The sequence below is a fragment of the Podarcis raffonei genome, chromosome 8, assembly GCF_027172205.1.
Source record: "Podarcis raffonei isolate rPodRaf1 chromosome 8, rPodRaf1.pri, whole genome shotgun sequence".
Classification (NCBI taxonomy): Eukaryota; Metazoa; Chordata; class Lepidosauria; order Squamata; family Lacertidae; genus Podarcis; species Podarcis raffonei.
In genome coordinates this window covers 22,238,125-22,261,471 of record NC_070609.1, presented here as the reverse complement: position 1 = coordinate 22,261,471, position 23,347 = coordinate 22,238,125, and the positions used below count along the sequence as shown (strand labels likewise).

Genomic DNA, 23,347 nt, shown 5'->3' with positions numbered 1-23,347 from the left:
TGTGACCTGTTCGCATAGCACTTTATAGGTAAAGCTGCCCATTTTCAAAACAGCCTTGATGCTATATGGCTAAGGCAGCTCCTAGCGAGGCAGCCACTATAGCTTTAGCTTGTTTTGTGTGATCAGTTTCAGCGGGCAAGGTGTCTGCAGTAATGCTCAAACTACCTGTCTCCTCAATCCCTGTCCCACATGGCTATTTAAATCTATTTAGCAGGGGATGAACAGGAGGGTCCAGGGTGTGGTTAATGTGTCTATACACAAAGTTCCTACTGTCTTTAATGAGGCAGTAGTACAGACACCCCCAAAGGCCACCGAGGACCCAATGGTTTGTGACAGCTACCAACCATTCACAAATAACCTGCTCTGGGGAAAGGTGACCACAGGAGACGAAGTGACAGAGGACACGTTGACTTAAGACACTGATCTTTGACTAGTGGGCCAAGACCTAGTCACAGATTGCTCTAAGGTGGGTCACAACAGCAACACTATCACTATACAAAATAATAATACATTTTATTTTATTTTATTTTATTTATTATTTACCAACCAACCACCCTATATAGGTCTCAGGGCGGTTCACAGAACAAAATCAAAATTTAAAGCCGCAAAATATATAATGAAAATAAAAAACCCCCAATAACACCACCCCCAATGTTTTTTTAAAAGGCACAGCATGTCAATCAAATCAAGCAAAGGCCTGGTTAAAAAGGAACATTTTTGCCTGGTGCCTAAAGGTGTGTAATGAATATGAAGATATCAGTCCCCCAGATGCATGCTTTGCCTTAAAGCTTAGTTTGAAGGCTGCTGACTTAAAGGAATCCCTCGCTGGATTAGATCAAAAGGAGTTCAAAGTGGCAAGCTCTTATTCTGTGCAATAGGTATTTCAATTTATAAGGGCAATAGCAATTCTAGAACCACTTACAACACAACAGTGCCAAAATGAAAACATTTATCTCATCCGTTTTGGAAGATCACTGGAGGATTGGGGGATAAGGCAGCTGCACCCTATGGAAAACAGTATAATCCATATATGCTCATCCTCTACATGAGGGATAGCCAAAGTGGTGACTTCCATTTGCTGCGGGACTACAACTCCCATCATGCCTTCCCATTGGCCATTCTGGCAGGGGCTGGTGGGAGTTGCAGTTCAGTACCTGGCAGGTACATTGGCTAGCCCTGCCCTGCCCTCTTCTCCTGCAGCTCAACAGGTTGCAACTTCTGCTTTACATCTGTTTGCTCCCTGTACAAAAAACTAGATGGTAGGTGCCTGAGAAAGTGACTCAGACAATGAAAGCGGTGGGAGATCTTTAATTTACAGACACAACACTACTTCTATTACTGAGTGAGCCATGCCAGGTGATTCGGTGCACACTATACTGAAAAGATGAGAACATCCAGTTTTGGGTTAGTGAAGATCTTTCAGAAACATTAGTCTCATTGACCCCCAGTTTTATCCCAATAAGAATCAACCTGCAAATCTTAGAAGCTTGGGTCCTGGGATGTATATGAATTCATAAAAAGCCAGCTTCCATCCCACCCTCAATATAGAGATGGTTTGTAAGCCACAATCAAGTATAGACTAAGCCAGATTTCTCCGTTGTCACCCACAAGCTGTTGGGATGAACAATTCTCATTTTAATACACTGAAGAGTTCTTACACCCAATTACACAGATGTTTTCGAACACTTTAGCCTCCATTAACCTGAGCCTCTTCTTTTCTGTTTGTGATTTTGGCAGCAAATTGGCAAAACGGCTGCTTTTCTGCTTTGCCACACTACCAACCACACATTTATATACATATTTATTCTCTCATAGGAATAGCAAATTCTGTGCTTTCCAGAAACCCTTGAGAATTTGTAAAGACGTTTCCTACCCTTAAAAACAATGGAAGAAACAGACTATCATTTTGCCAACTAGAACAGATTCGCTGAATGACACCCTGTGAGGATCCACAAAGAAGGTATGTGCTGAAACAATACTTTCTGGAAAACAATTCTGGAAGCGGCTGGAGAAGCCCAGCCAGATGGGCGGGGTATAAATAATAATTATATTATTATTATTATTATTATTATTATTATTATTATTATTATTATTATTATTTCACCATTATCCCAGTACAATAGTGGAACATTATTAAAAGAAAGTAGAATATAATCTGTGGGGCATTATTGCCACCTGTGAGATTAAATTTTACACTATTGCTTATTTAGTTGTCCATTTTCTTTTCTTTTTTGCCCTTTGTGTAATGTTCTCTCCCCCCTGCCCTCCGCCCCGCTTCTATGTAGCTTAAACACTGCTGAATAATGGCAAAAAGTATACATAGCAATAAATTCCATCGACACACAGTTTTTGCAAAGTATTCTATTTATTTTCTGTATAAAAATGACAAGCAAACCTGGAGGGAGACATGAAATATTAAACGTTCCACATTTTACAAGTGTCAAATGATTTCAATAATAAGCCGAAAGCACATTGTGCAGGGAAAAATAAGAAATCTGTATGTCCATCTCAAAAATCTTAATGTTTCGAAACCAGAAGCCTTTTCAATATTCTGCATAACATGGTCAAGAATTCAAGGAGGGATCCTCTAAAACACAGGTGGTTAATATTTAACTCTGTACATGAAACGGCATTTTCTAAACTCTCTTCATCTTCCAAGACTTTGTGCAGAAAGATCTAACTTGGCCAGAAGCAATCCAGTTCCACACATCCAAGATGACAACGGTGCTGGCTCTCTTCCTCACTGGATCTCCCCCATATACAGCCTTTTGTCACTAGATGCAGAAAGTACTGATGGGAAGAAATACAAACACATTTGAAGAAAATGTGAAGGATCAGTTTTTACCATCTTATTCCACCCCTCTTGTATTTCCAGTATCGCTTGATAACTAAATTGACTCTCACATGCATGCCTCAACGTGTGTGCTCCGACCAGAATGGCCTAATTTTTCTAAAATGCAGAGTTTGCGTCTTTCATCTCCTACTAAAGCTCAGGCAGCTACATTAATAATTCTAATGTGTTTTCTCTAACAGTAGCAATGTTATGACTTCCTCTGCAAAACAGAACGCTAGAAACTGTCAATACTAGAAAGTAGCCACAAGAGGGTGCAGCCTCTCAAGAATCTTTCATCAACGAAACAGAGAAGGGATGAGAAGTCTGTTGCCCTCCTTGCGCTGTTGAGCTCAAACTCCCATTGGCCCCAGGCAGCATGGACAATGGTCAGGAATAATTGGAGTTGCAGCCCAACAACATTTGAAGGGCCACACAGCACTATTATGGCACCAGTAACAAATTCTGAGGTCAAGCATGAGAAAGAAAAAGTAGATCTCTTCCAGCTTGATGTTTGCCTGCTCCCACCTTAAAATTTATGTCACCCCGTTGAGGGGCTGAAAGTTCTCTGGAGAGGACAGATCCAACCTATTGGAGTTCAACTAAATTCCCCCCCCCCCCAAGTATGTTATATTTCTGTTCGTGTTTTGTAGAATTACTATACCAAGACAACCCAAAAGAACAGGGCAGGGAGGGAAAGAAAGAGACTCTCTGTGCTGGCTAACAGATTCTCTTTACGATCATGAATTCACAGAAGTCATGTTCCTTAATTAAAAGCACCCACTTCCAGGCTTCCTGGCAATTCAAAGAGAACTTACTAATTGGCTCCTCTGGATGAAAAGCCACTTCATTTATTGAACCAGCATGGCCTGGCAGCTTGTAGAGAATTCTTCTGGAGGTCGTATCCCACACATAAACAAACCTGTAATGAGAAGAAACATGAGTAAGAGCCTCCCAATGGAATGAACTAAAAATAAAAGAGCAACTCTGTTTTGACCCAGTTACTCAATATTTCAAGATCTCTTATAGCTATGAGCGACTGTGTTTACTAGAGACTACCCAGGAAGCCCTTTTGCTGTACCTGGATCTGGTATCAGCCTGTCATATTACTGTAGAAAGAAAACCTGTTGCCTGCATGACCTTAGTTTGACACCACCTGCTGCTGGTTTTAAGTTAGTAAAAGAAAACCTAGCTAATTGATAGATATCTTGAATTTGGAGATGCAAGTCACTGAGTCTGAATGTAGCATTGCACGTTCAGGTGAACAGATGTATTCACTTAATGATCTACAAGCTGAAGACTGTTACTCATTTCATGACTCATGAAGCAAAACTACTGCATAATTTGAAAAACCAGCTTGCTTGAGTGATATCATGGGATATATATTTCTGTAAAAAACTAATATTGCATCACTGTCTGACTCAGTACTGTGGATAAAGTAACACTGCTTATTTCTAATATCTGAAGTCTGTCTGTATACAGTAAGCCTGTAACTTATTTTTAACTGGTGTGCATTCAGCTTCATTATTTGTCTTCAGTACTTAATCTTCCACAAAAACTTTGTGCTGCTGCATTTGACAGCCTCGAACCTTAAGACTATAGGCAAACACGTCTTTTCATTTGCAATGGAAAGTTGCAATTTACAGTTCACAAAAGTTCACTAAAATGCAATGTCAAATCTTTCAGAGCTTCATTTCTGATCATCTGCTGCTTTAGCAAACAATGCTGCCCTGTAACTTACAAAAGCATCTCTAGTCACAAGGTGTTTTTCTGAGCATCTGAAAAATTCCAGTAATTTGATAATAATGCTTTATGAAAATCTGCCCCTCGGATCTTTGCACAATAAATATGATGCATTATATTTTCTATTACATTCTGGCAATGGAAACAAAACGCTCATGATGTGGAATATTTTTGTTTCCCATCCAAGTATGCTGTAAGATATGGTTTGAGTGTAATCAAATGAGAATAGGTCTTCTCCAAAAGCGGTGAGCAATTTCAAACAGAATATAGGTACTGTGGAAGACAATAATGGGCTTTTCAAGTGACAAGAAGTGAGGAATACTACTCTGTGAGTGACATATGAACCAAACTTAAATGGCTCATTAAGGTGAAGGCTGAGCAGTCCTAGGTAAGGACTTTGGCCACAATCCTATGCACAGGTAGTTAGAAGCAAGATACATTGAACCCAGAGGGGGTTACTTCCAAGTAGCTATGCACTGGCTGCTATTTGACCTAGAAATACAGATGTCATGAGACTTGTTTGTTTTTGCTGCAGCAGATGAACACAGCTACTCCTTCAGAAACCTTATGTTGATATGCACAGGAGGCTCAAGACGCAAGTTTTAACAAGTTGACTCTTCAGTGCTAATCCTAACACCCTGTACTCAGATTCCTTCTGTGACTTCTGCCAGTTAAGCTCTCAAAGCTATTGGGTATTAAAGACTGGTTAAATAGCTACTGCCTCAAAAATGTTTCACTGCCTTTCAGTTCTTTCATCATTTGAACCTTGCAGTACGGGGGACTGGAGATGAGAGACTTATGCTGCAGAAAGCCTGATAACCGAAAGTTTCTAAAATTCAGTGCCCCCAACTTTAAGAAGTTGCCATTCTGAACTGAATTATGACCTTGTTATGGTCTGATTCATCAAATCCATTAAGTATTTTCCAATGTGACTGCACTGTTCCCTCTCATCTTGCTTTGGTTGTGTCAACTTTGATGCACATTGCAAAGGAACACAGAAGTATTTAATGCGCTTGCTTAGTGCCATCAGTGAGTCTCCAAAGAAAAGCCCAGCTTTTAAGCATATCACAAAACATGGAAAGAAATTTTGTAACACCCCATAAGACAGGAACTAATGCTCAAAATTCAAGGATTTTACTATAAATTGCATTATGATACATGCTGAATATTAGTGATGCTGAAAGACCAGTTTTTCAGTAGTTCTGACTTTCACCAGAAAACAAGACGGAGACCTGTCCTGTTTGTAGCTGGAATTCATACCCTTTATTAAGTCGTAAGGGTGCCCTCAGCAACATATTGTAAGCAACACAAAAGAGCAGCATACCCCTCCTACCATAATTACTACCTTCCGGATACACCCCCCTTCTTTCCCCTTTACAAGATCACCAGATACATAAGCCACTGCTCATCACCAATCCATCAACATGGACTGAAATAAGTTAACCAGCAGTTAATGTACTATATTTAGAAAGCTGTCTCACTTGCTCTGGCACCAACATTTGCACAGGAGGTGGGGAAGGAAAGCATGATCGCAAAGCAACTGGCTGGACTGAGCAGGCCAAGGTGTCCTTGAGTTAGGAAATGTCGCAATGTACATCAAAAGAACATACACCGCATATATTTTCAAGAGAGCACTGCTTGAACTGGGATGCTGCTCTCTTACGGGACTAGAGTGTTAAAGCCAAGTACTTTTCACCCCTTTCATGCCCCCCCCCCAGTTCATTATGACTAATAGAAGAGATTCTGCTATTAAGCTTTCTTTCCTAGAGATGAACAAGTCTCAGAAGAACAGTTTGATTAGATATCTAGGTTACTTAGCCAATCAAAACTTAGTGTTGAGCAGGTCTCTAGAACCGTGTTTTCAAACTGATGAAGCAGAGAAGCCCCCTTCAAACACGCACACACTCCCAGTCAAATACCCACTAATTATTCTACATGGAACACACTGAGTCCAACCAGATACCTTCTAGGGTTTAGAATGTTGCTTTCCGTGACTTTATGTTCTTCTCACAACCTAGACCACAGTGTCATAGAGTTGGAAAGGACCACGAGACTGAGTTAGTTCAACCCCCTGCAATGTAGGAATCTTTTGCCCAACATGGGGCTTGAGCACACAAGATTAAGAGTCTCATGTTCTACCAACTGAGCTATCCCAGGCTAAAGAACAGATTACATTCCTTTCAAGTAGTAACGTGCTACTGCAATACACCTATAAGGCGATACCAGTCTGTCTCCAAGCACAATGGAGAGTGTGAGTGTTAAAGTCCCATGCAGCTTGGTACCTAGAGCACTGGTTTTCAGATAAAAATAGAGGGCTTTACCTGTCTGCAGATCCAGCAGCTATTTTACTTCCATCTGGTGACCAGGAGCATCGCAGGAGATTCTAAAGAACAAGAAAATTTAGTAGCACAATTCCAGGCATACCTTCATTTCCCTGATTCTTTTTGAAATAAAAACTTGCCAAGGCTTTAAGACATTAACACCACTGCAGTAATAATGGCTTGCCTTTGGAAGCTTAGTCTGCAGATATATATTGTACTTTATTGCCAGAAATACAGAGTATCTTGTTATCTTATGTGAAATAGATTGTGAATGTCAAGATACTAAAATTTATAGGCCATTACAGCTGCACTTGGGGGTTAAAAAAAATCTTGTTGCAGCGGCTTTAATTGGAATTTCTTCTCACACATTAATCTTGAGCACAGACCTTGTTAAGAGGTTTGTGGCAATCTGAAATTTTAAAAGCCATTTACTTATGAATTAATTCTTAGCTGCCATCCATAAACAAGGAGCATTTCAGCCAGAACAGAACTCACCTTCTCAAAATTATGTACATTCCCTTGGAGGATCTTTACACATCTCTCTTTAGGGGCAAAGGGCCGAACATCCCAGATACGAACTAGAACAGAGCCCATACAAGCAGTTTAGAACCGTAGTAACAAGTTGAGTATTATCCCACAATATTGCAGATTTGATGGTAAGTAAGCTGATAGGTTTAAAGACATAAGAACTGATCTGCTCGATCTGACCAGAGAGCCATCTAGTTCAGTATTTTGTTTCCCACACTAGCTAGACAGATGCCTCTGGGAAGGGCAAAAACAGGGAAGGAGGACAACAAGCACACAGCAGCACGATGTTTTTGAACATGCAGGGTCCATATAGCCGTTGGTAGTATTTAGGTAAAGGGACCCCTGACCATTAGGTCCAGTTGTGGACAACTCTGGGGTTGTGGCGCTCATCTCGCTTTATTGGCCAAGGGAGCCGGCGTACAGCTTCCGCGTCATGTGGCCAGCACGACTAAGCCGCTTCTGGCGAACCAGAGCAGCGCACGGAAACGCTGTTTACCTTCCCGCCAGAGTGGTACCTATTTATCTACTTGCACTTCATGCTTTCAAACTGCCAGGAGCAGGGGCCGAGCAACGGGAGCTCACCCCGTTACGGGGATTCGAACCGCTGACCTGCTGATCGGCAAGCCCTAGGCTCTGTGGTTTAACCCACAGCACCACCCGTGTCCTCTTGGTAGTATTCACCCACCCCAAAATTTGTCTAAATTCTATTTAAAGCCATCTAAAGTCAGTGGTGGTTACCACATCCTGGGGCAGTGAATTCCATACTTTACTTATGCATCATGTGAATAAAAATTTCATTTGTCCAGAATTTACTGGCCATCACTTCCATTGGGGAAGCCCAAGTTCTAGCATGGTGAGATCAAGAGAAGCTGCTTTCATTATACACTCCCATCTAAAAGCTACACAGCCTCAAAAATTCCAGCCAATTTTCACAGGGAAGGTGCCCCAACCACTCAATCATTTTGGGTTACTCCCCCCCCCCACCCAACTTTCCCAGACCTGTAACAACCTTTTTGAGATGGCAGCAACCACAACTGCAGACAGAATTCAGGTATAGCTAGCTAGGGCATGGTTTCAGCCACTGACAAGCAGTCTCTAGATGGTGACATGACTACAACTTCACACACACAACTTCACACACACAGAGAAGCCTTCAATGTTGATTGACTGAACTGGTGTAGTGGCAGGGAACATTCAGCTGCGCAGGGAACAGAGGGAACATTTTTGCATTCTAGCTTATCGTGAGGGAAGGGGGGAAACTTCAATTTGACTGAGATTGTCATTTCACAGAGTTGGGCTGAGGATGTTGTGCCAGGGTGTAGGGAACCTAAGGGTCAGGCAAGCCAGAGACAAGGAATCTGAAGGATGGACCAAGAAAGGAGGACATGAAGGAATGGTAGGTGGATTGAGGAAAAAAGTAGTAGAGATGGATCATCAAAGAATTTGTTAATCAGAGAAGCAACTAAAAAAACCCCTGTGGTGCTTAATGGAGAGGTACAGAACCTCCAGGTGTTTAAACTCTCACAACTTCTGACCATTGACCATGATGACAGCATCTGAAGGGCTGCAGGTTCTCCAACCCCAAGTTAAGATCAGGAAAATGATATGCTATGATGAATGCGGGAGAGAAACAAAAGTCCTACAGAAGCTTGTCCAGAGATGACAGTTAAAGGAAGACAGTGTCAAGTCTGCATTTTGACAAGAGAATCTGCCAATTGTGGCTTCTTCTATCATTGTAGCAGTGTGCCCTGGCAGCTCTAATGGGACAAAAAGCAGGCTTCTGGCAATAATAAATTGCATCACACTTCACTTACAGTTTTGGCAACTACCCAAAGTCTTGGTGCATTTTAGGAGACATTTCCAAGTTCTGACATACTGGCCGCAAACTAGTAAAGACTAGGAGTAGTATGCTTGGTTACATGTTCCTTAATGCTATTTTCCAACAGAAACAGTTACCTGTATTGTCCATGGCATTGGAAAGCAAGTAAGAGCCTTCTGAACTCAGACTGAGACCTGTGACAGAATCAGCATGTCCTCTCATTGTGTAAGTTAGCTTGTTCTGACGAAGGTCCCATACCTTTAAGGATATATGAGCAGATATATGGTGTGTCACATATACCTAGAGGTCTTTAAAGTAGTTAGCTCTATATAGGGCTGTTGAAGCTTTCAAGTGAAGTTGCAAAATGAGCAGAGCCCAAACAAATGCATGGAGATTTATTTATTTGTGATATAGTCTCTTAGACTTCCAGTGTCCTTGTAAGACAAAATACTATGCCAGGTCTTGAAAGACAGAAATCCCAGCATCTGTTGACCAATTGCCCTTTTAAAGGGAAGGGATAGCCCATAACAAATGGGTCTCCTGTTTCTGATACAAGGCCTTTTAGGTCTCACTGTGTGCCATCTTCCTGGCACAGGGAAAGCTGGGACTGCCTATTCGTCTTCACAGTAGAACCTTACTCCCACCACCTGAGAGAACTAGAAGCTACCACTGTTGTTCTGTTTCTTACTTCCTCCTTCTGGAGGTGGCTAAGTGTTCCAAAGAGAGAGAAGGGTCTGGAGCAATGCAAAAATTAAAACTCGTTTGAAACTAGTTTATTTTTCAAGTGTAGATATGCCCTTTGTCCAAGTTACAAATATGGAATCTAAGGAAGGTTCAGTTCAACAAACAGCTTACCTTGATATCATTGTCTATGCCTCCAGATATTATCTGATCACTGGTATCATTGAAGGTCACTGCTAACACCTGATAGGTATTTTGAAATGTTTGAACAGCAGCTTTTTTCCTGATGTCCCATAACTGGAAGCGAAAGCAAACAAGATAGACATTCATAACCCACCCTTCACCACAGGGTCCAAAAATAGCTCAATACAACTAAGCCATGAAAAGTCTCGTAATCCTGAAGTCCTGTGCACAAAAGGTGCACCCTGATTCAACATTAAAAAGTACTTACTGACAAGGGCAGCTGTCCCTGGGAGGGGATGGCATTCAACAGACTGGGAGTCTACACAGAAAAGACTCTCTCACACACTGCTGCCCCATGAACTTCACATAGTGTCAAAACTGAGAGCAGGGCCTTCTCTGCAGATCTTTAAAAAAGTCTACATAGGAGGAGGTGGTCCTTCATATATTTGGGAGCCAAGTCTTTTAGGGCTTTGTAAATGGCGGCACCTAGAATTGGGCTCAGAAGCACAATGGCAACTGTACAGCTGTTTAAGAACTTGTGTTCTGTCAGTCGTGCCCACCAGCACCTTGGTCTGTGCACCAGTTGCAGCTTCTGAACAGTCTCCAAGAGAAGGCCCACATAAAGCACATTATAATAGTCCAGACTTGAGGTTTCTAGAGCATAGATTGGTGCGATTAAGTTATCATGCTCACGTTAAGAATGAGTATCTTCAGAATGAAAGGTCTACAAGTGTAGGTTTTCACAGAAGCTGGAGCCAGGTTCACATTTGACATGTTGATATTGGTGGAAAGAAAATAACAACTCCATATCCAAAAAGAATGTACCTCTTTAACAGAACTCTATACTCAGCAAGCAGCACCTAAAAAGAAAACTGCTTATTGATCACATAAACTCATACTAGTATTTACTATTTACATTGCAAGACGACAATTATCCATACTAACCTTTACTGTCCCGTCATCACTGCCTGTACAGACCAGCTGAGGTCCACGTCTTGCTGGGTAACAGGAGTTCACAAATGATGTGTGACCTTTGAGTCTTTTCACCCTCTCTCCTGTCTCACTATCCCACACTGCTACAGTTTTATCGGTGGAGGCAGAGAATAGCATGCTAGGAGAAAATGCAATGCTGATGAAGTGCTGAAAAGCAGCATTTCACATGTATTAAAAGGTATTCAACATTCAAAAAAATGGCCCTTAGGTAAAGGACAGTTAGAAGTGACCGCAAAAAGCAAAAGACACCTACTACTAGCTGTCAAGCATTTTGCCCAGAATGCCAGCCTTCTGATGCAGGGGAAGAGGGAAGGCAAACATACTCTTTTGGTCACTGCTTAGTGACAAAATCCAGTTATCCCAAAGGGTTTCCAAATATGCAGTACAATGGAACCTCAGTTCGCGGACTTCCGGCGGCGCGCGTCTCCGGTGCGGGAAGGGATTCGGCCAGGAGCGCGAACCCAGTCCGATAAACAGGGGGAAAAGGGGGTGCTAGAGGGCGAGAGCACCCCAGAAACACATCCGGAGGGTGTCCGGAGGTACAGGGAGCCAGCAGAGACCGAGCGCGGCTCACCCCGCTGTCAGGTAACCTTTGTAAGGCGAGGAGAACAGCGAGGAGAGCAGCAGGTCCTCGGCAGCCATTTCCTCCCCCCGAGCAACGGACAGCCCAGACCCCGCTGGTGATTAGCGCACCGTTTCAGTGAACAAGAAACCCGGGGGTGGTTAAAACGTGAAGGTTAAACTATTTCGGAAAAAAAAAAAAACCTGGAGTGAGAAAGAAGGGAATTCTAGAGGTTCTGCCGTTACCAGGGATCGGTGGCTACGCAGAGAGAAACTGCAGAGCAAGGCAAGTGTATTGAGCTACCACCGGTGATTACTTCGTTTCCCTGAAGGACTTTACGCTAAAAATTATTCGACCCCCTTTAGAAAAAGGGGTGACTCAACAGGGAACAGAGGACGAAGTTATTAAATTAGAACCATCTATTAAAACGAAGGGCGCCGGAAACGCCATCCCCACCGCGGAAGAGAAAAGTGGAAGAGAAGCGCTGGCGGCGCCATTAAGGAGAATAAAACGTATCAGGGACTAATTTACAACTCCACAACAGGTCTAACCTGATTTAAAACTTGGTGGCTGTGCTCTTGTCTTTCTCTTGGTACTATAGTGAAGAGCTGGGCACATCTCTGTTCTGAACTTTTTGCTACTTGCTCAGCATTTGGGAAACAACTATTACCGGGTGTTGACGGACTCTTTGGTTAATTTACTTCGAAAGCCTGCCTTCAGCGACAGAGAGCGCCATCTAGCGGATAAAGTGTTTATAACGCTTGGGAACTTCTATTTCTATCCTGACCTTACTTTTTACTTTTTGGTTACCTCTTCCCCAGTATCTCTGTACCCCCCCTTCCCCCCCCGCCTCCCTTTCTTTCTTTTCTCTCCTTTCTTTCCTTTCTTCCCTTTTCCCCAACTCCAGGAAAAATGGAATGGAGACTCTGAGTGAATTTTCTGGGAGACTCTGATGGTTTGGACCTTCCATCCACTATCTGGAGAACAAACTTTCCCAATATAACCTCTACAAGACTATACGGTGCTGTTTGAAAGCACACATCACTCTGAGGATATAAGAGCTCTCAAACCCCTGAACTTTGGTGCTGCTTGAAAGCACACATCACTTTGCGGACATAAGTTTTTTCAAACTCCTGAACTTTAAAACTACAGGACCTTCCCTGATACCCCAAAGTCACAATACGGTAAAAAAGGAATTAATAGACTACTGTGCAACCGAAAGACTGTTAGAAAAGACTGTTAAAACAGGGGACCAGGTTAAATAGGAAATTGAAACCCGGTCAGAAGTGTTATAATTATACTGTTGGGTGTAGTTAATATCTGATAAAACAAAGAATGTCAAACACAGGGAAAAGACCAGAAGGGGGAACACCAGTGGACAGAAAGGGATCAAAGCAGGAAGGGGAGTTTAGGGCAGAGATATTAAGAATGTTTGCGGAGATAAGGGAGAGTGAGAAAAATGTAGAATGTAAGCTAGAACAAGTAGAGCACAGAATTGGGGAGGTAGATAAGAAGTTAGACGAAACAGTTAATGAACTAAAGAGTCAACTCAAAGAGGTATTCAGGAGGACACAGTCAGTGGAGGAAGGGATGAAAAAGACCAGAGCAGAACTAAAGGAAGTAAGACGTGAGGAGGAGAAAATTAAAGCTGAGATACTGGATTTGAACAAGAGCCAAGAGGATATGAAAGATTGGATTGCTTTGAATGAACTCAGACAGAGGGAGGCTAACCTTAGGATGAGAGGTATACCTGAAGTTCAGGGAGAAAACATAAAAGAGAAATTAATAACAGAATTAGCCCTTTGGTTGGAAACATCACCAGAAGAGGTAGAAAGGGCAGTGCAATCGGCTTTCAGACTAAAAACTAAGCCTCCAGGGAACAAAAAATTTGTAGGAGACTGCCTGATAATATTCAAAGACAGGGAAATAAGAAACAGAATTCTCTCTAAAAACAGAGAGAAAAGGTTAAACATTGAAGGAAACAACATAACAATTTTTAAAGACATTCCTGTCAGGCTTTTAAAACGTAGAGATTCCTACAAAGAATTGGTACAGATACTTAAAAGAAATAACATTGTGTTCAAATGGGAGTTTCCTGAAGGCATCTCCTTTACATATAGGAGCAAGAGACAAAAATTGACAAATCCAGGAGAAACAGATAAATTCTTAAGGAAATACAAAGAACTTAAACCACAAAAGGAAAAGGGTAAAGACGGGGGAATAGGATCGGAAGGAGTTCTGGAGGGGGAGACGGGAAGTTCGGGGGGGGAGGAGGGAGAGGGGGGAGGGACGGGGGAGGAAGCGTAAGAGGAAGGTCAAAAGGAAATTATAGCTGTTCACTTTTCTTTTTTCTCCCTACAAATTAAATCACAATGGTGTTAAAGGTATACAGTTGGAATGTTAATGGGATGAATGACAGGGGAAAGAGGAATCGAATTGAACATATCTTGAAGAAGGAAAGTCTGGATGTTATCTGTCTCCAAGAGACACATATTGCGAGAAAGCACAAAAGGATTCTGATTAATCAAAGATTGGGGAACGAGTTTGTATCCTCAGACCAGAAGAAAAAAAGGGGGGTGGTGATTTATATAAAAAAACAAATTGAAGCGAAACAGTTATTTAAAGACGAGGAAGGAAGGATAATAGCAGTAAAAATAAATTGGCAGGGAGAAAAGATAATAATAGTGGGAATATATGCTCCCAATGATAACAAGTCAGAGTTCTATGGGAGATTGGAAGAAAAGTTGTATGACTATGCCGATGAGAAAATTATACTATTGGGAGACATGAACGGAGTGACGTCGTTAGAAATGGACAGATTGAGGGACACAAAGGGTAGAGAAGGGAAGTTACCTAGAGCGTTTTTTTCCCTTATCCAAAATTGCAATTTGGTAGACATTTGGAGATTCAATCATCCCATGGAAAAACAATATACCTACCACTCGGAACCCAATGATTCATCATCAAGATTGGATCAGATGTGGATTTCGAAAGAGATAACTACTAGAGCGGTACGGGTGGAGATTCAGGTTAGAACAATTTCAGACCACAATCCATTAATTATGGAACTAAGAGGGCAGGAAAGCAGATCAAATAGATGGAAACTTAAAGATTACTTATTGGACGACCAAGAGGTAGTAGAAAAAGCCCAAACCAGATTAAAAGAATATTTTGAGGACAATTTAGACAACAACACAAAATTGAAGGTGGTGTGGGACGCGGGTAAGGCGGTGATGCGGGGTTTTTTTATCCAGCAGAGCGCAATCAAGAATAAAAAGAGAGAAAAAGGGAAAAAAGAAATTATACAACAACTAGCAGAGAATGAGCAGAAATTAACTCAAAACCCAAAAAATAAGAAAATAAAAGAGAACATAAAAATTTTACAATCACAATACACAATGCTGGTAAATAGAGAGATAGAATGGAAAATCAAAAGACTGAGACAGAGGAGTTTCGAACATGCCAACAAAACGGGAAAGCTACTATCCTGGCAACTGAAAAAAAGGAAGGAACAGAATACGATAAACAGGATAGTGGTGGAAGGAGAAGAGATAAACAAACCTAAGGAAATAAGGAGAGCTTTTTTGGATTTCTATGGAGAGCTCTTTAGAAATACTGGAAAGAATAGGACCAGAAAAATAGAGAGATATTTAACGATTAAGAACATCAATAAGATCCCCCCAGCAGATAAAGAGAAATTAAATGCCCCAATTGAGATAGAGGAAATCAAAGCAATAATAACAGATTTAAAAAACGGGAAAGCCCCAGGCCCAGATGGGTTTAGTAGTAGATATTATAAAGAAATGGCACCGGTTCTACTGACTCCACTACAAGAAGTAATGAACAACATTCTTAATGAAAGAGAAATACCGGAGACGTGGAAGGAGGCGCTGATTACATTAATCCCAAAACAAGATTCAGATTTAGAACAAATTAAAAATTACAGACCTATTTCCCTATTAAATATAGATTATAAGATCTTCGCGGGAGTCCTTGCAAGAAGATACAAGGCCATCTTAGTAAAAAATATCCACAGAGACCAAGCCGGCTTTCTGCCGGGTAGGCAAATGAAAGATAATATAAGAAACATTATTAATATAATAGAATATTTAACAGAAAGATGCGACAAACAAGGCATATTGTTATTCGTGGACGCTGAGAAGGCGTTTGACAACGTAAACTGGGAATTTTTGCTGAGACAACTGGAACACATGGAAGTAGGTACTGAATTTTACAACGGGATAAAAGCAATCTACACGGAACAAAGGGCAAAACTGTTGATAAACAATGTGGAGACAGAAGAAATAACAGTAACTAAAGGAACAAGACAGGGATGCCCACTGTCCCCACTGCTATTTATAACGATATTAGAAGTACTACTAAACTCCATCAGAGATAATAAAGGAATAAAAGGAATCAGGGTCGGCCATCACGAACACAAAACTAAAGTCTTCGCAGACGATCTGGTTGTAACAATGGAAGACCCACTGGATTCAATAAAAGAGGTACTTAGAGAATTTGACCAATTTGGGGAAGTAGCGGGCTTCAAATTAAACAAAAGGAAAACAAAAATAATAGCTAAGAATATGCAATTAGACAAATTGGAGGAATTACAAAGAGAAGCAGAAATAGAAGTGACAAAAAAGCTGAAATATTTAGGGGTATGGATAACACCAAAAAATATAGACTTATTTAAAAACAACTATGAAACTGTATGGAAAGGGGTCAAGAAGGATATAGAAACGTGGGGTCGGCTCAAATTGCTATTCTGGGGAAGAATAGCTACAATTAAAATGTCGGTACTGCCAAGAATCCTATTTCTTTTTCAAAATATCCCGATCATTAAAGATATAAAGATATTTAAAACCTGGCACAAAGAAATTTCTAGATACATCTGGCAGGGGAGGAAGCCGAGAGTAAAATTTAAATTATTAACGGATATAAAAGAGAGGGGAGGCTTCGCTCTCCCAGACCTAAAATTATATTACGAGGCATCCTGTTTATGCTGGGTCAAAACATGGATAAAACTGGAAGATACGGAAGTGTTAGACCTAGAGGGCCACGACAATAGATCAGGGTGGCATGCCTATCTGTGGCATGGGAGGAAGAAAGGACATAAGGGATTCGGGAATCATATATTTAGAGGTCCCCTGATAGAGGTTTGGGAAAGATATAAGGATGTGTTAGAACCCAAAACACCCCAATGGCTGTCTCCATTAGAGGTTATGTCGGTTAAAAAGACCAACATGAGAGCCAATTGGGCAACTTACGAACAACTCCTAATGAAGGCGGAAGGAAAGTGGAAAATGAGGCCGTTTGAGCAGGTCAAATCCCAAGTATATGACTGGCTACATTATCATCAGATAAACGATATGTTTAAGAAAGACGTTAAAGGCAAAGGATATGCTGACAAAAAGTCCAGATTCCAATCTGAGATTTTGGAGAATAACATAAAAACTCTATCCAAAATGTATAAACAACTATTAGATTGGAATTTAGGTGACGAGGAGGTTAAGGCGGTAATGACACACTGGGCTAAAGATTTTGGCCGTAACATTTATTTTGAAGAGTGGGAAAAACTTTGGAAACATCACCTCAATTTCACGGCCTGTGTGTCACTAAAAGAGAACTTAATGAAAATGTTCTACCGCTGGTATCTGACCCCGGTAAAATTAGCCAGAATGTACGGATCTTGCAACAAATGTTGGAAGTGCAAAGAAAGGGAAGGGACTTTCTACCACATGTGGTGGGAATGCCAAAAGGTCAAAGAGTTCTGGGAAAGCATACACAATGAAATAAAGAAAATGTTAAGATATACTTTTGCTAAAAGACCAGAGGCGTTCTTACTAGGTTTGGTAGGAAAGGAGATAAAAAAGAAGGACTGCAAACTGTTCCAATATGCTATAACGGCAGCAAGGGTGTTGATAGCCAAAAACTGGAAACAAGAGAGTTTGCCGACTATAGAGGAATGGAGAGCCAAACTACTAGATTATGTGGAGATGGACAGGATGTCAGGAAAAGTTAGATATAAAAAAGATCAGAGGTTTGTCAAAGATTGGGAAAGTTTTACGGAATATCTGAAAAGCTTAACTGATGAACAGATAACACTAGTGGGTTTCAAAGGTGCTCTGTAGAAGCAAAGGGTAATGCCTATGGAAAAAGGAAGAATGAGAGTGACTTATGGCACTACATACAAAGGAATGCGGATTTATTTATTTTTTTGTTATTATGGACGATTCGTGGAATGGCAGAAGGAAGTCCTTTTTATTTTCTCTGTAAAAAACAAGAGTATTGATATAATTTGATTTGTATTTTGATTTTTACAAATTAATAAAAATTATGCACGGAAAAAAAACCTCAGTTCGCGAATGTAATCCATTCCAGAAGACCGTTTGAGTTCCGAAACGTCTGAAAACCAATAACTCACTACAGAAGCCTCAGTCCAATTGAGAAAATTGAAAAGCAAGCAGTGGAAGCCATTCGACTTCCGAGGCACGTTTGAAAACAGAAGCATTTCCTTCCAGGTTTTTGGCATTCCGAAACATTTGGCTTCCGAGACACTCGAAAACTGAGGTTTCACTATATACAACTACCGCAGAATCTTTGTTTAATTGAAACATTTTTAATGTTGCTCTTTAGCTAAAAATGCTCTCAGAGCTGCTTACAAAAACAAATAGACAAAAATCAGTAACTATAAAAATAGGTGGTATGTAAGTTACAAAATATTGTACAAATCCCTAGATGTAAGTGAATCGCCATCATGAATAACATTGTTCTGCCAGGCAGCCATGCGCCACTCCAGTCCCCAAAGGCTTTTACTACTACTGGCATTTTGCTCCAGGATCTGTTTGGCAGAAATCAGGAAAAGCAGCAGGGAATAATGGAATGGACTAAATGGCTGCAATGTGACGGTGATTACCTGCCGGCATTCCTATCCAATTCCCCCCCCCCTCAAATCATAGGGTTGTATTCAGTGCCCATCCTACTCACAGTAGACCCACTGAAGTTAACACACATGACTAAATAAGGTTCATTAATTTCAGTGAACCTCCTCCAAATAGAACTTAGCTGGATATAACCCACAGGAAGTTCATTTCATGCACATGCTTTCAGAATTTGTTCTGAAATATTTTGACATATTAAAAAGAAAATCACCAAGTGACTAGAACCAACAAGCAGCAAAATATAAGTACCCAAGCTTCAGCAATATACTCCAAATGACAAAAAGTCATTGCTAATCAATTAAACAGCAGATAAAAATATCCACAACAAGAATTATATATGTACTAACCTGCCATCAGTGTTATAATGTAGTTCCATAACTGCTCCGCTATGTCCTTTCAGAGTGGCATAATTATCACAGTCCCCATACACGTTCCATAACACTAGAATCAATGCAAGATCAAGATTAAATACTGAAGTCATGTTGGCATTTCCAAGTGATAAATCCTCTTAATGAATCAGATGCACTTTTCAGATCTAATGCTTTGTAAGCAGCAATGGAAGCCTTCAAGTAGGTATAACTTCCAGAAACAGATGGTGGGTGGTGGGTGTTTTTAAGAAAAGAGTATCAATTTTTACCTGGGGAAAACTCTTCTATACCTAACAAAGGCAGTGAGAGAAAACATTCACAATCACTTCAAAGAAACTATATTGCAGTATGTAGGCACACCAAAATGTCTGTGGTTCATCATGAATGTAAGATCAGATTCTTTTCAATTTAAAATGTTGATCTTCACACTATGTGTGTACTTTTGAGTTCACAAGTAAACCTTGCTAGATACTAGCAAGCTAGTACAATGTGGCCGATGTGTTTTTAAAAAGGCTACCATCCTACTGAGTAACAGATGAAAAGAACAGATGCTCTCATCTGGCTTACTGTTGCATCCTATGTGAACATCATGGTTTGTTTCACTTCCCAGGATTCCTGGTTCAAATTAACTGAGGTAGGGATTGTGATTGTTGCTCCCACTAGAATTAGAGGAGAAACAAACCAGGGGCTGTTTGAGCAACCATGGCAAACCATTGTTTAGCATAACATGTAAACTGGGTCCAGTATTGTTAATATTAATTTAAACTAGGGTTGCAACCTGTAACTGATTTCGGACCTTTCATTAAAGCATCTATAATTAATTACTTTTCCTTATAAAACTATGGATGGCTTTTCTAGCGGATAATATCTCTTAAGATGCCCATTGTGGCGACTTCTACTCAGCCAGAGTCATCAACCTTTATTTCCTGTGGGCATCAAAAAAACTGTCATTGGCACCATGCACAGCAGACAACCACACACACATGTGTCATCACTCCCCCCCCCCAGCCAGCAATTAGACTTTAAAATGCCCTAATTAGTGAAGGGTGTGTAGACTTCCTGGCGAGTCCAGCTGGGGAGGCAAGAGTTAACCTTCCATCCCCAGCTGCAATCTCCAGGAAGATTCCCCACCACTATTTTATTATTATTATTATTATTATTATTATTATTATTATTATTATTATTATTTAAATCTGCATACTGCCCTTCATTCATAGATCTCAAGACGGTTCACAGCATAAAAACACAAGATAAAAACACAAAATACATAATAAAAACAAAACAAAACAATAACTCCCACTTCCCCCCATGCTTGGGGGTCACATAACTAGCTAGCATGCTGCAGTCTTATTTGTTATCAGAATTAACCAGACAAATTGCTCCACCAACTAAGAACAGCCATACACCACCACTATCATGGAGCCAATTGAAAGCTTTTTCTAAAACCTATTTATCAAGCAGCAATTTGGGGGAAGGGTGTCACAGCTGGGGGAGAAGGATTGACCCTGACCTTCCCAGTCATGATCCCAATATCACTTCTCCCTAGTTGCAATTAGGCATGGGTAAGACTATTGGCTACAATAGAAGGTTTCGTTCAATGCAAATATGAGGAGAGTGAAGTGTGGGACTCCATTGCACTCACAAGCACCATGCTGGTGATCCAGCACATACACCATTAAAACTTTGGTATTAGTCATATATAAGTTTACTTTTAATTAATTAAATTAGCACACTTTGGTTGATTTACTGTTATGTGTGCTTAGTTAATTTAATATGCTGTATGCTTTTTCTTAAAAAAAAGCACACACACACAACTAACCCAATTAATTTTAAGCAAACAAATTGTATTTAGAAGTTCATAACGTAGACTTACATATCAACCTGTCGAATCCAGCTGATGCTAAGGTGGCTCCATTAGGATGAAACTTACAACAGTATACTTCTCCTTCATGCCCTGAAAGCAACATTATAGGTGCCTGGAGAGATGAACATCTTGGGGGGCCCTGAAATATGAAAAAATGCAGAATACTCAACAAGCTATAAGAGAGTCTGCATCCGAATGCTGAAAAGAAGACTATTACTCATAAACCAGTGATGAGGAACCTGTAGCACACAAGATGTTGGACCCTAACAGCCTTAGACAACATGGCCAATGATCAGGGATGATAAGAATTATAGTCCGACATCATCTGGAAGGCGACTGGCTCTTCATCCCTGATCTAATGTCTTGTGGCAAAGGCAAGCACTTCCACCAGCCCAAAAACATGACAATTTAACACAAACCACTTACAGCTTCAACAAGTGCAGTAAAATACCCTAACCTTGTTCCGTTCAGATGACTATAGCACTCTTCAATGCTAACCACTGAGCATGCTAGTTGGGGCTGAAGGGAATTGTAGTGTAACACCTGGAGGGCCTTGCAAGGATTATCCCTGGATTTATGGTATAAAAATGACTGGCAACTGGCTACCACTGAGAAAATAACTTATAAATTATGAAAAGAACAGAAAAAACTGAATAAATTTTATATAACATGGTGGTCATTTATTCAATATATAAATAAAACTGCCCTTAAAGATAAAGCATCTTTGAAGACATGGCTATCCTGAACAGTATTGCTTGCACTACATTCTTCTCTGGAATGCCTCTTTGTGATTGATAATACAAGTTTTGTGTTGGGACATTACAGGCTCTCCATTTGGATATCTTGTACTGAGTAATAATAATTATTTATGTTAATGTACATCCTGACACCTCCAGCTCTTAGGAATTTGGCCACCCTCCAGGTGCCCGGCTTGAATCCTTATGTTTACCTCCCCTGCCAGCGTCTGCCGGCAAGATCAAGGGAGGTCTCTTCGGCGATCCTTTTCAAACGTGAAAAGAACACACCACTCCTCCCCCAGGGAGGGGGAAAGAGGCAGACAGAAATATATCTACATGTCTTTATTCCTGTCTTTCAGCAGTACAGAGAAACATGTCTGTACACTTTGATTCCCACTGCAGAGAGAGAATAAACTCCACCCATGTACTTCCAGTACAGGGTCATGTGCTGCTCTGAGGTAACATCCGGCTCTCAGAGCACTTTACAAACTGTTCCTGGTTCCCACGGTATAATCCAATAACACCCACATCCTGTTTACCATTCCAGCCACCTGGTGCTTGCTTCTGCATTGCTCCTTTTTCGTAGCAGTTATATATTTGTTAGAATGTCCAAAACACCAATAAAAATGTTTAATTAAAAAAACCCAGGAGTGACTTGGGGAAAGCTGGTCCAACTGATCACCCAGGTGAAATAAAAAATCAGTAACTAATGCAAACTAATTATAGTCACTGGGTGCTCAATGGTCATCCTTGCAGCCATATGTGCTATTAAAATACTGAGCTAGAGGAACCCATGGTCTGACTCTAGACTCAGCGTAAGACAGCTTCTATATCTGTTACTCTAAACACTAAGCACAGCTAGGGGACCACAAGGATGGCAATGAAAAGCTATTTTCACCACTCATTCAAAACGATGTAGGTTCATGTAACAGAATGGACCTTTCCCTTTAACAACTACCTCCACTGCTTAGTCTTCTCCTCTTTTCAGAATGCTAGCCCCTCAAGACTCCCCCATTAGTTCTCCCTCTCTCTATGCACACACACACACACAGTGTTTCTGAGACTAGTGCGGTGCAGCCGTTGGTATGTTGGATTGTAACAGCCTTTCAGTGTTGGGACTATAACACCGCCAGACGTTGCTGGACCACAACTACCATCATTCCTGGACCACTGGTCCCTCTAGCTAGGGATTATGGGACTTGTAGTCCAAGCACACCTGGCGACCCCCAGGTTGAGAAATGTGAACTATATACCATGTGCACCTGGACTACTTCTGGGTTGCGTAGTGGTTAGAGTGCTGAAGGGAAAAAACGCGATATAAACGCAACAAACAAACGGGCAGGGAATCGCGAGGCAGTCCAGGGGTTGCACCGCATCTCCCGTCATCCCTAACCGTGGGCTACGCTGCCAAGGGTTGCTGGGAGTTGTACTCCCGCAGCATTTAAGCGGCCTCGGGGTTCCCCGCCGCCGCTTTAAAGCCTCACTCGCTATAATGGCGATGTAATAATGCATATTAAAAGAGAGAGGTTGGGCGCGCGGCCTCCGCTCCTCAGGGAACTCACCGCCTGCAACAAGGCGCCCGGGGGCGGCTGCCCAGCGCCAGGCCCCGGCCCCAAGATAAGCTCGTGGCGGGGCTTCTTAGCCCCGGACGCCGCCGCTACCAGAGCCATATCCGGGCCGGGCGCTTTCCGTTTCTGCGGGTCGATCATCGTGTCTCCCACGACTTCGTCGAAAACGGTCTCGAGTCCCCTCAAGGCCTCAGAGGCGCGTCAAA

At 41.4% G+C, this 23,347-nt stretch overlaps 1 protein-coding gene across 1 annotated transcript; it reads right to left on the bottom strand.

Annotated features, from left to right (window-relative positions):
• Positions 1-2,345: 2,345 nt before the first annotated feature.
• SNRNP40 (small nuclear ribonucleoprotein U5 subunit 40) lies at positions 2,346-23,302 on the bottom strand. The gene is made up of 10 exons (XM_053398484.1): positions 23,136-23,302; positions 20,846-20,975; positions 18,952-19,045; positions 11,051-11,216; positions 10,097-10,219; positions 9,379-9,499; positions 7,390-7,472; positions 6,895-6,956; positions 3,649-3,752; positions 2,346-2,790 (listed from the first exon to the last, which is right to left on the bottom strand). The coding sequence occupies exons 1-10, from the start codon at positions 23,280-23,282 to the stop codon at positions 2,741-2,743; spliced, it is 1,080 nt and encodes a 359-aa protein (XP_053254459.1). The 5' UTR covers positions 23,283-23,302; the 3' UTR covers positions 2,346-2,740.
• Positions 23,303-23,347: the final 45 nt, after the last annotated feature.

Bases quoted from the DNA above. Each gene is read 5' to 3' on its own strand.
- SNRNP40 (XM_053398484.1), bottom strand. From the start codon at position 23,282: ATGATCGACCCGCAGAAACGGAAAGCGCCCGGCCCGGATATGGCTCTG. The intron at 19,046-20,845 runs GTAAGTCTACGT...CATTGATTCTAG, and splicing joins TGGATTCGACAGGTTGATAT to TGTTATGGAACGTGTATGGG. The intron at 10,220-11,050 runs GTTAGTATGGAT...TTTCGCTTCCAG, and splicing joins GTGATGACGGGACAGTAAAG to TTATGGGACATCAGGAAAAA.